General features: G+C 39.3%; 1 protein-coding gene across 2 annotated transcripts in view; it reads left to right on the forward strand.

Moving 5' to 3' along the window:
- LOC124160914 (phospholipase B1, membrane-associated-like) overlaps positions 1–16064 on the forward strand; it is a 75848-nt gene that overhangs the window by 51434 nt on the left and 8350 nt on the right. For both annotated transcript variants that reach the window (XM_046537030.1, XM_046537031.1), the window contains exons 2-3: positions 1330–1406; positions 15094–15313. In XM_046537030.1, the coding sequence (XP_046392986.1) occupies positions 1341–1406; positions 15094–15313 (286 nt within the window). In that variant the 5' untranslated portion in view covers positions 1330–1340. The remainder of the gene's footprint in view (positions 1–1329; positions 1407–15093; positions 15314–16064) is intronic.

Genomic DNA, 16064 nt, shown 5'->3' on the forward strand with positions numbered 1-16064 from the left:
TATATAATAATGGTATTATTATTTAGTATTTTCTAGGATTATGTTAACTATTTTAGAGAAGTTTAGCAACTTTTCACAACTCATCTAATTGACAACGTAAAAAGTTGGATGTAGAATTCATTCATTTGGGCTAACACTTAAAACTGGAATGCTTTTGTTTTTCAAAAATTGATATCTCTCAGGTAAGGGGAGCTTTGCGCCTTATTTTTATAGTTTTACGAGATCAGTTAGTAACGAGAAATTTCAACTGATTTTTCGGTGAAAGACTTAAGGATTTTTATATTTCTATCATCGATAACTTTAACTGTAAATAAGCACACGGAAACGGAACAGATTACACTTTTCCTTTTAATCTTCCGAATCTAGCTGTATCGACAATCGACGCTGTATTTGCTACAATACTTCTGCACTTTCTGGTGTTTTCTCATTTTCTAAACTGTCATTTGAATGCTATTATAGCCATTATTTAGGTATGGTCAGTTATTTGAATGCCTTAATTAAGATGAAGAAAGATTTTGTGCTTTCCATGCGAATGGACTTAGTGAAGAGTTCTCGGGATCTGCCGACGTTTCGATGTCCGACTCGGTCATCGAAAGATGATTTCTTGTTGGCAAATTTTTTCAATGATATATCGAATTGGAGGCTTTCGAGCTGAGCACATTCGTTAACCTTCACATACCTGCTCTCTTGGGTAGCAGTTACGCAGTCACCTCTTACGCTGGCCTTCGATTATGTGATAATCCAAGTTTTTATACCGCTCTTCGTGATAGTGTACTCCTGCTCTTTGCAATTATAGTTTCCTTGCTCGTAATAAGCAGGTAAATTGTATGATATTCACGGTTTCTAGAACTCGGTCATAGACTTTGTGAGGGTCGCCGTGAAATTATTTTCCATATTGGTGCCATGATCACGGCATATCCATTTCCATACGGGGTATAACGGTGACATTACGCCATGTTTTTCTTTCGTTCAGGTTTCATTGTGGCTGGAAACCTGCTCGCAGAAAGTAGTATTGCTGCTTAGCTCCCGTGAAACTTTCCGTGGATTACGAGGAGTCGGTAGCGTGGTAAGAATTAGTTCTTTCACAGGTTAATTTTCTGAGTTAGCGTATTTCCCTGAGAATTACAATTTACAAATAAGGTGTTGTATTTTGAAAAGTACTCGAGATTCCGTCCGTATTTTACCGCCGCCAATGACCAAGTGTCAGTTACTTACTCTATATTTGTAGTCATTTAAATGCATGTTATTATTATGCATTATTATTATTATTATTAAATGCATGCAATTCATTATATTTTTGTTTTCTAAATATATTTTCTGTACTTTCAGATTCGTGAGCCATGATTCTGAGACGGGAGGTCTGGACATTGCTTTTGGCTCTGCCATTCTTAACAACCAGCAGTAGGGTAAGTTTTAGCTGATTTTGAGTGTTGGCTTGCGCTGAATAAGGATAAAGTGCTATAAATTGTAAGCGTAATTTTCAGCGTATTGCACTCATTTATGTCCGTATGTTTGCATGAGAAGTACCAAAAATGGAAATATTTTAAGGGATAGACGTTTTTTTCTTACCTCTATAAATAGACGCATTAATTGTCTCGTCCGATAGACCTTGAGAACGTATAATCTGGCGTACATGGACTGTTTTGAGTCAAAAATTTGCTGCTTAAGATTTACCTGTTGGTGGTATTGAGTGGAGGTAGTCCCGAGGATTCGAAAAAAATTGGAAGCGATACGGCAAGACGCTGAAGACCGTCAATGAATGCCCCAAAAGTACTGAATAAGAAGGTTTGCCAACCACTAAATTGAATTGAACTATGTGATCGAAGATTCAGATGATAGGGGAAAAATTTTAGTGTATGAACGATAGCCGAAATGATTTCATGATTTTAACATTTTCTTATTCTGTTACTTTGAAAGTTTAATGATTACTATCATCTTCGTATCGTAGAATTGTAGGGGAAAAATTTTAGTGTATGAACGATAGCCGAAATGATTTCATGATTTTAACATTTTCTTATTCTGTTACTTTGAAAGTTTAATGATTACTATCATCTTCAATGTGTAGAAAATTACCGGGCGTGAACTCATAGTGCCCACAGAAATTTAGGAAATTATTAGTGAAAGCATCGTTCAATTGGATCTTAATTCAAACCCTCATCTCATGATCCTCCTCATGATTCTTTCTCATTTCCTAATCACATTCTACTGAGAGATTCGGTGATTCACATGGATGTTTTTCATGAACCAAGCAGACTTATTTTTTAAATTGCTCAATAATTATAACTCGTCATTTAGTTAACATTATAGAATTTTTGTCCGAGAAACAAAGTCTTAATTATTTTCGTGCAAATTTCAAAGTTATTTCTTCTAACCGTGTCCCATCGAACGAAAGACCAAAAAAAAAAAAGATTTTCAAGCAAAATCTTCTGGTTTCGTGTGAAAGATGCTGATTAATGCTCGTATATTGTTTTAACGAAAACTGACGTCGTGTTTGCTATACCATGAGGATCGTGTGATAAAAATTATATCTGAATCATTCAACATTTTACTATTTCAGTTATTAGTAAATGAAAGCCTTCATTGAAATGGAAACGCGTTATTTACATGAAAGACGCACTGCTGTGGACTCAATGCGCTGTAAAAAGAGCTACTTAGCAAATACGAGACCCGTATAGTGACTTAATCACCCACATTTTGGGTACCCTAATTTTACTTCTATACCCGATTGATATCGAAACTTTTTTTAAACCACATAAGTGAATTTTTTAAATCGCGCAGTCGCGATTATATCTCCTTAAAGTGATTTGTGGATGGTGATCAAGGTAGTGCAGGCCAATCCGAAATTACTGGGACCCTCAGACTATGACCGCAATCTTCTCACTCTCCTCGCGACGCGACCTCCGTTCATCATACCGGAAAGGAAAACACTGGCCCGAAGGCGAAATGACTGAGTAAGCGTTTGTTTAATCTCGCGGAAGGAGTTGAAATACACTCCGCTTTCACCGCCATATATTTCTCCGCACACAGCCTTCAATTTCAATTCGTTGAGAGATTCGTTTTTATCTGAAATGAAAAGAATTAACAAGGGGTAGAACCTGATGGAAACTCGGCGTCAATCTTTGCTCATTGTCAAGGAGACTCCATTGAAGGAGACCGAAGCTTTATATATGTTGCCGTTTCGCGCGAATTTCATTCGGCGGCGTCTCTGGGCAGCGGGATCTCGTTAAGTGTGACTTTCGCCATTAACTGTTGTGGAAGTTGTCTTATTATTTATTGGCTCAGTTACGCTGTGGCGCAGCGAGGGGGGTTTTGGGGGATAAACCCCCCCCCAGATCTCAGAGAAATTTTTAAGTTTAATCTATTTCATTTAATTGGATTAATATTACTTATAGAATAGTGTAAAGATTAATAAAATATCTCTCAGAAGGCCGCAAAACTCACAATTTTGAACCATTTATATGAAATTTTTCCTAGGAGAGGGCCCCCTCACCTCCCGCTTTCCCTGGCGGGTATTCCACACCCTCAGACACCTCAGTGTTTTGCGCCTAGAACCCCCCTTAGTCTTAGGACCTAGCTGCGCCCCGGCAGTTACGTGTTACTAACGTGTATTACCTCGTGAATATTGGATATCAATGACTGATAGCGCCGCGAGTAGCGATTTTGAAATGTGATTGTAATGTCCGCGGAGCGACAACGATTCTAGCGGCGGACTTGAGGATCCTCGTGCTCATTGTATTACCTGGAGGGACCGCTTTCCTCCTAAACCGTCGACTATTAGCGAAGGAGGTGCTCCTTATGAGGTTAAATTTGGATCGTTTCCTTTGGTCCCATATCAATACAAGAGTGATTCACTCAGTGATTTAGCCCGAAGGTTGATTTTGATATGTGAGGATAGAGCTCACCGCAGACAAAGTCGGAGGCGGTTGAATACCACACATTCGGGAGAGGGGGCCAGCTCTTTTTCTTGGGTCACCTATCTGGTGGAGAATTTATTTGAGGCTTCATTCGGGATTCGAATCTGGGACTCTTCGAGTAGAAAAACGTTCTACCCACGAGGCTACCTCGCTCTCCCGACTTAAGAGTTGGTATTGTCAAAGCTTTATTCAAAATTTACGCATATGTAGGAAAAAAATTAGTATCCTCTTCCGAAATAATGGGCTCTGAGACAGCCTAAAAATCGATTGGTGTCCGGTAAAAATCATGTTGATGTGGTTGGATGGATGGGGTGAACCAACTGGAATTCTTTTGCAAAATTTGGATCAATGTATTTATCTCATTTCTTTAATTCCTCTCGTATCTTATTTTCCCTCGTTTTTCTTAATCGGTAGACATGCTAATTTTTTTGCGTCATTTTAGGTTATCTAAAAGTCGAATTTTTTACATACTAATTGATACTTAGCCTCTAAATTGTTTTTATTTCTGGGAACGTTGCCATTTATTCTAGGACTTACTACTATCCGATAGATTCCGATAGAAGCGATAAATTACGAGAGATATTTTGTCGAACGGATAGATATGGGAATTCGTTTTTCCCCCGAACCATAAAGGACTTTAATAAACGCTAGTCCCAACCTCGTTAGAGCACTTCATTTTTTTTCAGTTGTAAACGGCTGGTTTCCTAACACCTCCTGCCACACGCCTTTTAGGCGGCTCGCGGGGTATTATGTAGATGTAGATGTATCCATGCCGTTAAATTCTTGTTTCACTTAGATCCTGATTAACTTGTATTTTCTCATATAATATAGTACCTATTTTCTTGAGGGACGCAAGCTGACATTTTGCTCTGGTAATATGTGTTTTATAACGTCTTTCCCCAAAGTAAATGTTTAGGCCCAAGCAGTTTTTCAAAAAGCGAATGAATTCAGAATCCAAAAAGCACGTTGGTAAAGAAATTTTTATAGAGCTATTCTTAGTTTTATATTTTACTTAAAGTAAATTTCAATCGAAATTTCTATGATAAAGAATAAAAATCTCAAATTATAATATTACTTTCTGTACTACTGTACTACTCTAACTGTACTTTCGAAGACAGAATTTTTATTTTTCTTTCCTTTATTTTTTCGATCCAACTATTGGTCATCAGCGCCCTCAGAACGAAAGCAACTTCATATAACTTCGTAGAGAGAAAACATTTAGTGATGTCGACGCTGTGCGTCTTTAACTAATACTTACAGCTCAACACAATACGGACTACAGGGTCCTTCTTGTTGGACTAGAATGAGGAAATTTAAGCTTTTTCTCGGTAATTTCTGGTTCAAGGACTGTTATTTGAGACCACAACAAGCAAAAACTATTGTTGACGCGTAAAATCTCCCCTCGACAGGGTGATTTTTTTCTGTGGTGGTTTTCCTCGATTTGATCCGTTGACCTCTACTTGTTTATCACCTCCAAAATGTATCTGATATAATTCTTCGTTTTAAGTTGTGACACAAGTAGGAAGAAAATTTCAGAGCACAGTCACGTTAAAGTTATTTCAGAGCACAATCACCTTTTATTTATTTTTTCGATTTTTATTTCGTTATTCCACGCCATTTTATAGGTATTTCGCGGGGTCTCATTTTTTATTATTAAGGTGGTATAATTTGTTTTCTTCCCTGGATGACGTTTAGCGTAAAAATTTCATTTTGGTTCTGCGTAACATGCTGCGGAAATAGATTTGGCTTCAAGATATGTCCAAGACGGGAAGAAACTCTTTCCACAAAGCATTATCCTATGCGACAGGACACGCAGAGAATTGACTCCGATTTAAAGCTTCTCAGGCACCTGCAGGAGGGCCGGAACTGGGAGTTTTGTCAGGGAGGCGTCAGTTTGCCGCCCTGATCTCCTTCGCTCCCTCCCCCCTCAACAATAAAATATAATAGTTCCATAAGGTATTTTTTATATGCTGTAGATGAAATTACGCACCGTATCATTGATTTACGGAATTTTTATTAATACTATTATTTTCGTCATCATCGTCATCATAAGTCAGCAATCCTAAGATTGCACTATTACAATCCATTTTCGGGTGTACGTCTGCATGTTTAATATTTAAACTCGACGTTTCGTTCCTCCAGCTGGGAACGACGTCAGGAGACTGAAGTTATAAATATTTTCCGCTCGTACCGTCGAAAACCTAAAAAAAAAACCCTAAAGCCAAAATCCTAAGATTGGTTTGACGCAGCTCTCCGTTCCTCTGTCTTATCCGCTAGCATTTTCATTGCGACACATTTATTCTCTTTTGCATCCTTTATAGCATGTACTATGTAACTCACTCGGGGCCGTCCCTTGCCCTTCTTCCCTTCCACCAGTCCTCCTAAGATTCTTTTGATCAGGCCATAATGCCTCATATTGCGGCCAACTAAGTTATCCCGTCTTCTGCTTATGGTTCTTATAAGACTTCTCTTTTTTCCCACTCTTCATAGCACTTCCTCTTCACTTATGCGGTCGATCCATTTCATCCTCATCATTCTTCACTAGCAAACTTTATAATTTATATATTATTAGTTATTGTGGAATAATTTAATGAGAAAAATTAAAAAAAAAACGTTTTAAATAAACTTCAAATTGCCGCAAACTGCCGCCTCCTGAATCTGCCACCAGGGGTACGTGCCCCCTCTGCCCCACCCTAGTTCAGGGCCTGACCTGCAGTATATTGCATTACAAAATCGGTCACTGGACATTTTTCCTCCGTATAACCTCCCATTGCATCGTCGATATCCACGTGGCATATTATGTCAGTGCATTGTGCGCGAAAGATGCCAGTCAGTGTGGTTGCGGCGCGGCCTTTCTCCCGCCGGGGCCGTTATCCTCGCCGTTGTTCTGTTTACCAGTGACGATGATGGGCTGGCCGTTGAGGCAGGCAGCGGCCGTGACAAGGCCAAGGTCTCCCTCTGCTTCACTCTCCCCGCCACCGGGCGACCTTCTTACGCCGCGCCGCAGCGAGAGTGGAACGGTGATGCGGGCGGACGGAGTGGGGTCCTCTCGCGAAGCCCACCCCTCCCCAAAAGAGATATCGTTCTCCCGAGTGAGAAGGAAATATGCTTCCACAACCCATGGGCGTTCCCAGCGGGGGGCTTGAGGGGCGGCTGCCCCCCCTAGAAGCGAAAAATAAATTTAGTTCAATGCAAAATTTTTGAACAAATTTATTTTTGAAGAAAGATGATAATAGTATAAAACGTGGAACTAAAATAAAAATCATTATTTTTCAAGCCAATTATTTTGTAAACTAATTGTACGCGCCGTCGTAATTTTCTTAAAATTTTGGTGCCATTAACCTTTTCTGTGCTAAAATGTTACAACTCGAACGACCACGGCTTGCCCTTAGTTTTCATCCTATGGGTACGCCCGTACCACTGTCTTATAATCCTATTCTCTTTGTCCTTGACCTCTGCTTACCTAACGTTCATTTCACTGAAACGGCTTTCAAAATCACTTCCTCGCATATTACTCGCATCATCTTTATCTCCTCCGCAAATCATTCAGGGTAAGTTTCAGGAGGAATCTGCAATACTTCAGGAGGTGGTGGGGAGGCAATTTCAATAATTTTTGTCCATAAATATGGGGTCATAACTCCTGAGTCTATACTATTGCGCAATATCACCTATCATGAGATTCATTGTTTTAAACATTCAATTCTAACAATCCCACTTCACTCCCTTTTCAATTCGTACTGTCGTCTTCTATTGATATAGATTTTCGAAGTTCGTTTCTCTAGTTTCAAATATGAAGGTGATGTAGGTACAGTTAAGTGCATGAGAGAAAATGAGGCGAATTTGAAAGTATCAATGAAAATTATGAAGGCTATTGAAATAACCTAAGGCCATAGTTGTTACGGAACCCAAGCGATCAATTTTCCAACTATCCTCAATTATCGTGAAATCGTAAATGTTTACGGCAGCTTATGAGCGCGCGGGATTACTTTGGCCTTGATTTGCCACTGCTTTCATTGCCATTACTTTGCATTAGTGAGCGCAGTTAGATAAATATGTAAACTGGATTTTTGGAACTAAATATTTTATCTTATGGTTACCATTCGCGTCGCCGTGAACATCGACGTGGATTCAGGACGCAGGCCGCAGTAAAATTTATTATTATTTATTGGATAAATAACCCCGGCGCGACCCTCCATCAAGTGTTTACTCCAAGTACACTGGTCTACTTGTTGGTCTACAGACTGAAGGGTTCCAGGTGGAAATCCCTGAGTTAGCCTTTTGGCGCGTCCAAGAAAAGTATTCACGAAACGAGGTGGCCCTGCGAAGGGAAATGGCCCCATGGCCCTATGTGTATATTTCACCCACCTGTGACTTAACCCTCACTGAGATCTCTATTACCGTTCAAAATGTTCATCGGGTTGAAAAACTATGTCAGAATGTGTGAATTCAGTATAAATAGTGAAATCATTTTCGAGCTGACTATGTCAATTTATGAAAATCGCCGATGATTTTTTTCTGTAAGATGAATGTAGAACCATTGGGTGCTATAATGAATTATTATCACGCCAAAATTGCATGTAAATTAATTTTTATTGGCAATTATTTCTGTACCTCTTGTATTTGAATAGGGTAGTTTCTTTCATCAAAGGAAACGAATTGATTGCGATTCGTTACCCACCATTAGTGTATTCATAATATACAAATTATTTGGTTTTAGAAATTTCAGTTTAGACGAATCCTAACGGTCAATTTTAACTTAATTTGAAAAAGGCCAGATTGGCGCCCATGCAATTACCCACGTTACGTCACTCCACGTTACGTCACAGGGACCTAGTTTCTATACGAGTAGTCAGGAGTTTTCTATCGCCTGAGATAACCAATGCATGCATGAGGCACAGAGCTCAGGGAAACATCTCTTAATAATCACCTATTATTATTGCCTATGGTCGGAAGGTTTCCTTCATTTGATAGGGTATTAATAATCCTTAATTAAGCCAATCCTTAATTACCTGCTAGCAGGGTACTCTACGCTACCGCCATGCTCGGCAGCAAGCAGCCTGCATCGTAGCGGCGTTCATAGCCTCGCACTCAGATGACCTCACACAGCAGCAGCCAGACGTTACACGGGCTTTTCCCAGCATTCATATTTAGCCGTCGCGTTTTAGGGCACTTGAAAATTTTCACTTTTCATTTAATCGCGAAAAAAAGATATCGTCATTTAAAAATCTAAAAGCGTGAAATACGTACTCCAGGAGTAATAATATTTCGATTTAGGCAATAAAAAAATAGGAAAACACCCAATTATTAGTTCTTGGAGTAGGTACTTGGGTCCCTTTCAGACCTTTTTTGCCAACCTTTTTAAGTAAATACTTCCTTCATTTGTCGGAGAAAAGTAAAGTTGAAGAGGACGGAGAGGAAGGGTAATAACGAATTCCAGACGTGGTGAATGAGGATAGAAACCCCCTGCATGAGATGTAGAGGAGACAGAGATGGTGAGAGTAATTTGCGAGGAGATAATTTTGAAAGCCGTTTTAGAGGAATGAGCGTTAGGTAAGCGGAAGTGAAGGACAAAGAGAATAGGTTTCTAAGACAGAACGAAAGGGAGTTGGCTTTTTTGTGAATTAAAGGAGTAAGTTCATATTCTAGACTTTAGGGGTGTTTCGCAAAATTCTCCATGTAACCTTAAGCGGTAGAATACCGGTGATAATAATGGTTCCTTCATCAGGGCTGTTGTAACTTGTATGGTATTTAAATTCAATCCTTTTCTTCCGGAGTTACCTACTTAGTATACCTATACAGACAGGTATGTATTAAGCACACTTTTTTGTGTGTTTGATACTATAAATTACTCACTTATGCAGGAACACATGTATTCCGTCTTGTAGATATAATTAAATGACACGCTCCTTTCATCTTCCTTTCCAGGTGGTAATTTTAGAAAAATTATGAGCATTCCATTTCATTAGCATCGTTGACATTACTAACATGTATCATATTTTTCTGTGTGGCTTTCCTGCCATTATTTTTCTGTATTTTCCTGCTGAAATGAACGGGAGTTTTTTTTTTGCTCCTAACTTAAGTTTGAAGTTACCTTATAGATCAAAGCGACGCCGAAGCGCTTAGAGGAGAAATTTCGACGCGGAAGCCATTTGCATTTTTTCTTGTTCGGCGGAGAGATTTAATGTATGCAACACAGTGTCCGATTGAATATTTGCCTTAGAAGGAAAGAATATGCGGAAAAATGTTTGGTGTGAGTGAGAAAAGCGCGTGATAAATATTTCAAAGACAAGGTTAATCATTTTGGCAGATAAAAATTACGAAAAAATCTCTACTTCTTCGAGGCAAATAGATAGGTAGTCAACAACGCTAATGAAATATTTTTGGGTGATTTACGTGTAAATAATGAGCTATCAGTTCAACTGTGAATACTCGAGCGTTCATTTAAGTATTCTTATATCAACTGCGAGCTAACGAATTTTGATCGAACATGCATGTGGAAGTAAAGTTTTCATATCTAAAGCAAAACTAATGCATATATAGTAATAGAATAATAGCATAAATAATCTATTTATGTATAAGTATAAATTTCGTAAAAATTCGATTCCACCCCAGAACTGATTACTTTAATGTCGAAATACATTTTTTTTTTAAGTTCCAAGCGTAATTGATTCGTTTTCTCGTTTAAATACTAAAACGACTCCTTTTTTGGACGCATGAGTATGGAAACCTCAAGATAAACGAAATCAAATAATTTTAAAGCTAACTTTCATCTTATGAGTATGAAAACCTCAAGATAACCGAATGCAAATAATTTTAAAGCTGATTTTCATCTTTTCTGAAGATTTCCATGCACAACACATTTGATAAAAAAACTCCATGAACAAAACATTTCTGGTTTCTCTCTCTCCGTGACGTTTAAATGCTGCTATCCAAGCACCAAACGGAAAGTGATCCTTTTGGCCCATTTGCATCCATGGGGGAAAAAAGCAATAGTCAACTAGGAAAATTATTTTTTTATCCATATTTTCACAAAATGGTGCTTTTCTTGTTTTATTCAACGGCGCATTATTACAATTTTTTCATAGGTTTCTTCCAAAGATTTTTTCCTTACTTTAACAAATGAGTAGATTTTTCTGTTACATGCACGTTTTTGTTGTCTCACGCGAGCAGAGCCACATGTTTGATTGCAGCTTGCCATCTTTGAACGCCTTTCTGGGGTAGGAAAGACGTGACCTCCTGGTAAGGAAGACGGAACGACTCAATCGTCCTGGTGGGGGTCACTTCGGCTCTTTTGGCGCTTTATTTAGCGTCCTTGAATCTGAAAAATTCTCGGAATATTTATTTTTTCGGTTCTCTCCGCACCTTAGCCAAATATTCAAATTCTTTTTAAAGAAACCGGCTCCTCTCCAAATTCCAGGGTCACCATAACTGCCTGGGAACGGCGAACAGGTCTTCTATGCTAATGTTTTTTTCGAAGACTATAGCAGTGACCACGTTACATTTTCCTTGTTCTTCATCAAAATTAAGGATGGTTTCACTTTTTCGTAAGTTACGATTCTAGTTCGGTTCCTTGCCTCAGTTCTCTTTTGGTACCCTAATGATACACTATTTTACGTTCATAATATGAATTATGTTCGAGAAAAGTTTTCGAACTGGATTTTGCGCAATTAATTTCAGTACCGTTAGTATCAGAAAGTTTAAAATTGAGAGATACTCCTTGGCCAGTTTATTCTTTACTACTGCTGCCTCTTCGGATCCGAATCGTGATTTGTGGAGATGCTTGCATTCAATTGTTTACACAAATTCGAAATAGTGTGTTCAAGGTTTAATAGGTTGAATGGGTGAATACAGTGCAGCGACACTGAAGGCGTACCCTAATTCACGGAGAGAAGATTATGCCTTTATGAACTCTTTCACTGACTTTGCAAGCCGCAAAGTTGATGATGTGGGAAATGAGTTCAATTGAAGGAATATATGAATCTATTGTAACACGCTTATTGAAACTTTTGTGTCCTAAAATGAAATAATTTCCTCTGATAACGGAGATATCTTTAATGCTGATGTGGATATTTTAAATTCCCTCAGAAACTTGTAATTGAAATTGAACAAAATAAAATTCAGGCTTTCTAATCTATGTGTTTGAGGTGGTTATGCTGGAAAGAAGAAGTTAGAAAGTTACCATATTACGGGATTAATACCAACTAAAATGAAAAATACTGGCTAAAGTTAATAAGTTGTCATTTGGATCCCGAGGAATCACAAGAGAATTGGTGGAGAGGTGAAATCGACTAAGTGTTTTCTTAAGATTTTTAATGAAAATAACCTAAAGCACGAAAAGCATAAAATATTTATCACAAATTTTAATTTCTCTCGTCCCAGTTGACATTATCAACGTAATTTCATCTTACGCCTAATAACTTTACGCCTCCATTGGACGGAATGTTTACTAATAGAAGGCCTGGTGTAATATGATGTCCGGATGTATTGAATATTGAGTGTATAAAATTTCCATTGGATAGAATGATGCGGCCAACCACTTCAAGGATTTAAATCACCGATTATAACGTTAATCGCCGATAATTTGTTCTTTTCCAATCGCAGCATAAACTCATATTTTTTCGCCAAAATTTTTGTATTCATGCATTTAAAAAGCTATGTGCCACAATGTATAAGTAGCTTAATGAATATATGAGAAAATATTATTTTCTAACTGATAGCCACAGTGAAGTTGTAACATATTCAGATCGTGGGAGGAGATTCCATGGCAAATAAGCGTCACAAAAAATATGGGTGACTATTTCATCTGCTTGGGATGAAGGTCATGTAAGCTCAGTGGTCAACTTCCGCAGACGCTCTGTTTATTTTCTCGAAGCCCTCTTGATTCTTCACGTTTTTGGCTATGTATGCTGGCTCGTGATGTTGAATTATCGTCAGATGGTTATCTCACGGTTGAGGAAGCAGCATGAATTTTTCGTCACCCGTGGAAGAAATGCGAAGTCGTGACTAATGTGATTCGCCATAAGAGGTTTTTGGCTTCTATCGCATCCAATAATTCGTCCCGGAAATATTTTACCCTCGCATTCCTAGATTTGTATGTCTCCCTTTCTTCTTCAAATTTATAAAGCTAAAACTTTTTTCTCCCATGCTTACATTAGAAATCACTTTTCTTTAAATATTTGCGCTCTCCGGGAAAAAATATGCAGTTACATTTTGGACTGTATAGGGCTGGTCGCTATTACAGTGGGAACTGGGAAACCTTGAGGCTATCTTTCAACCGATGACGTCAAGAGTTAATGAGGGAAAATTTCAATGATCACAGAATCACTATATCAGTTTTTTATGGGTGATGGATGCGCGAAAATATTTTTTCGGTTACTAACGTGATGCTAGAGATTTCAACGTCTGGCAATCCTGATCTCATTAGTTTATAGCAATGAAGCAAGCAGTTAATCACGCAATAACCTGTAATTTGTATTTTGTGACGTTGGCGTAAGTTACTAGACCTTGCCAGTAGATATTGCTATCGATCGTTGGGGTGTTCGTATAAATTTCGCTAAACTAATATAGGCGAATTTATATATTGGGTGCAGATAAGCGAACGAAGCGAAGCATTGTTCCTCCATTGCATCTCCCTGGCAGGTGACTGCGGTGCATCGTCTGTGAAGGGTGCATAATCATAAGGATAACATGCAATGGAAAATGATCAGTTCATTTCTGCTCTGATTTTCATGTTCAGTGGAACAGCTCACTTACTCTTACTTTCCTACCCAAATAAATTTTTAACGAGTTTACGCGCACACTAGTAATTTCATCTTAAATTTGCTCTGACTGAAGGACAGTATCTCAAGCTTTTTGTCGATCTGAAGGAGGATTTGGACGAGGGATGAATTCTTATTAAGTCTTCAAGCGAACGTAATTAGGAGTGGAATTAACCCTTAATGATGAAAATTCCCAGGAATTATAAATACATCGCTCCAGACTGGCTTTCCACTTGGGTCAATCTCTCTCCGGACCTTTAATTTGGCCATAATATCCGAGGACTGCAAAAATCCGAATGCCAATTTAAGTTCGAAAAAAGTATTTCCGAAACCCGTTTTCGGTTGACCTGACAACCACCTAAGAGTGATGGACTGATTAAGGTGTCCTTACTAAGGTAACATCTAACGATTTGATTGATCGTTGGATTATTCTTCCTCATAGAATGATTCTCCAAAATCGTTAGAATATTAATGGCTTGCCGGGTTTCGCTTTTAGTAGGGCCCTCTTCGCTTCTATAGCGTTGAGGTGTTTTTCCCGTCCCATCCCTTCCGAAACTATCCTATCCCAGTGGCGTCGACGGGCTCTCACGCGGCGGCGCCTCTTTCCTTTTTCCTTCCTCTCCAGCCCCTCCCCGGGTGATCGGACGTATAAGCCACTAGCTTGGTTCCCGGCCCCGGTGTGTTGTATCCCTGAAGGGTTCGCCTTGAGCCCTCAATCCATTCACCTAAGAGTGATGGACTGATTAAGGTGCCCTTAACCTAGTCGATGGCAGGTTAACATCATTTCTCGAAAGAAAATTTTATCGCGGTAAAAAATATCTCCATTGTGAGAATCCTTACTACGACTGTCAAGGTCAAGAAAAATATTTTTGCTCAAATGATCAGTGTTTTCGAAAATTTGACAGATACTCTCGTACACAACCAATGTTATATTCTTTTCGTGAACTAAGTTATCTTGGTAAGGTGAAATTGTGTTGTCTACATCATTCGTGGATGTGTTGCTCTCAGGCCCCTTGCACACTCACCGATTTTGGATGGCCGGTAAAAAATCGGTCATCCACATTCCAATAGTGAACAATGGGAGAGCATTGGAACTTGCACACACACCGACCACGCGCCGGCACCGGCAAAATGCCGGTTAGCTGCCGGCCATTGTCATTGTGGATCACCGGCGCGCCGGCTCAAAAACAAAGCAACTTATCGTTTGACCGGTAAAAATCCGGCGTGTGTGCAAGCATCGCTTCGCCGGTAAAATATCGGCCGATATTTTACCGGCCGTCCAAAATCGGTTTGTGTGCAAGGGGCCTCAGTGGTAGAAATTTGGATGAAATTATATTTATTTCATTAAAACAGAGCTATATGTTTGTTTCGCTTTCCATATTGCGACATTATTTTCTTATTTCTGCTCCTCTACCTCGCAGCATGAAGTTCAAGACGAGGTCCCGGCCTCGTATCCGTTCCCGTGCGACGTGCGCGGGTATCGATCCCGGGAGCCCCCGACTAGCGTCCATTACCTCCGTCCCGGGGACATAGACGTGATCGGCGCCATCGGAGACTCGCTGACCGCCGGCACAGCCGCCTTCGGAGAGAACATCGTTGACCTCTTCACGCTGGACAATCGGGGATTGGCTTTCTCCATGGGTGAGCCATCCAGGGCCGGCGCTAGGAGTTTTGCTAGGGGGGCAAAGATCAGTTTTCTGCCCCTCTCCCTTGATCCCCCCTCACTTTCTCCTTCCCGATATATATATTATACATTCGTACTATTTTTTGCAGATACTGTAGTTGAAATTACTCACCGAATGTTTGCTATTAAGAAGTTTTATTAATGCTATTGTATTTATAATTTATACAGTAATAATTATTGTTAAATATTTCAATTAAAAAAAATCATTAACTTTTAAAGCAAACTTTTCAAATTTTGCCACCTCCTTAATTCTTCCACCAAGGGCACGTGCCCCTTCTGCCCCACCCTAGTTCTGGACATGGAGCCATTCCTTCCTCCTTTCTGTCCCTCGCATCCATATTCCTCAAGTTTCATAGCTTTATTGTCCGTAGAAGAGGTCAAAAGAAAGCTCTTCTTATCCCAATATATGTATTGCACAAATTGCATAACCCCTTGACCTGGGAGTTTTCAAGCCATATGCAATGGAATGTGGTGGTGACATGCAATGTTAGGGGGTTGTGTTGGAGAAACGCGTGGTCTTGGTCAGTCCTTGAGGGACGGTGGCTCTAACTTCCACATTCATAGACTAGGTATTTGAAACCATAAGTCATTGCGTTTAATAAATTTCTATATTGAAAATATTTGTTTGTTGCCCTTTACTTGAGAAAGCCAAATCATAAAGAAAAAAGCTGGTTACTCTGTTGGGATTGCAACATTGAGCAAATTTCT

This window comes from Ischnura elegans, chromosome 6, assembly GCF_921293095.1.
Source record: "Ischnura elegans chromosome 6, ioIscEleg1.1, whole genome shotgun sequence".
Lineage (NCBI taxonomy): Eukaryota > Metazoa > Arthropoda > Insecta > Odonata > Coenagrionidae > Ischnura > Ischnura elegans.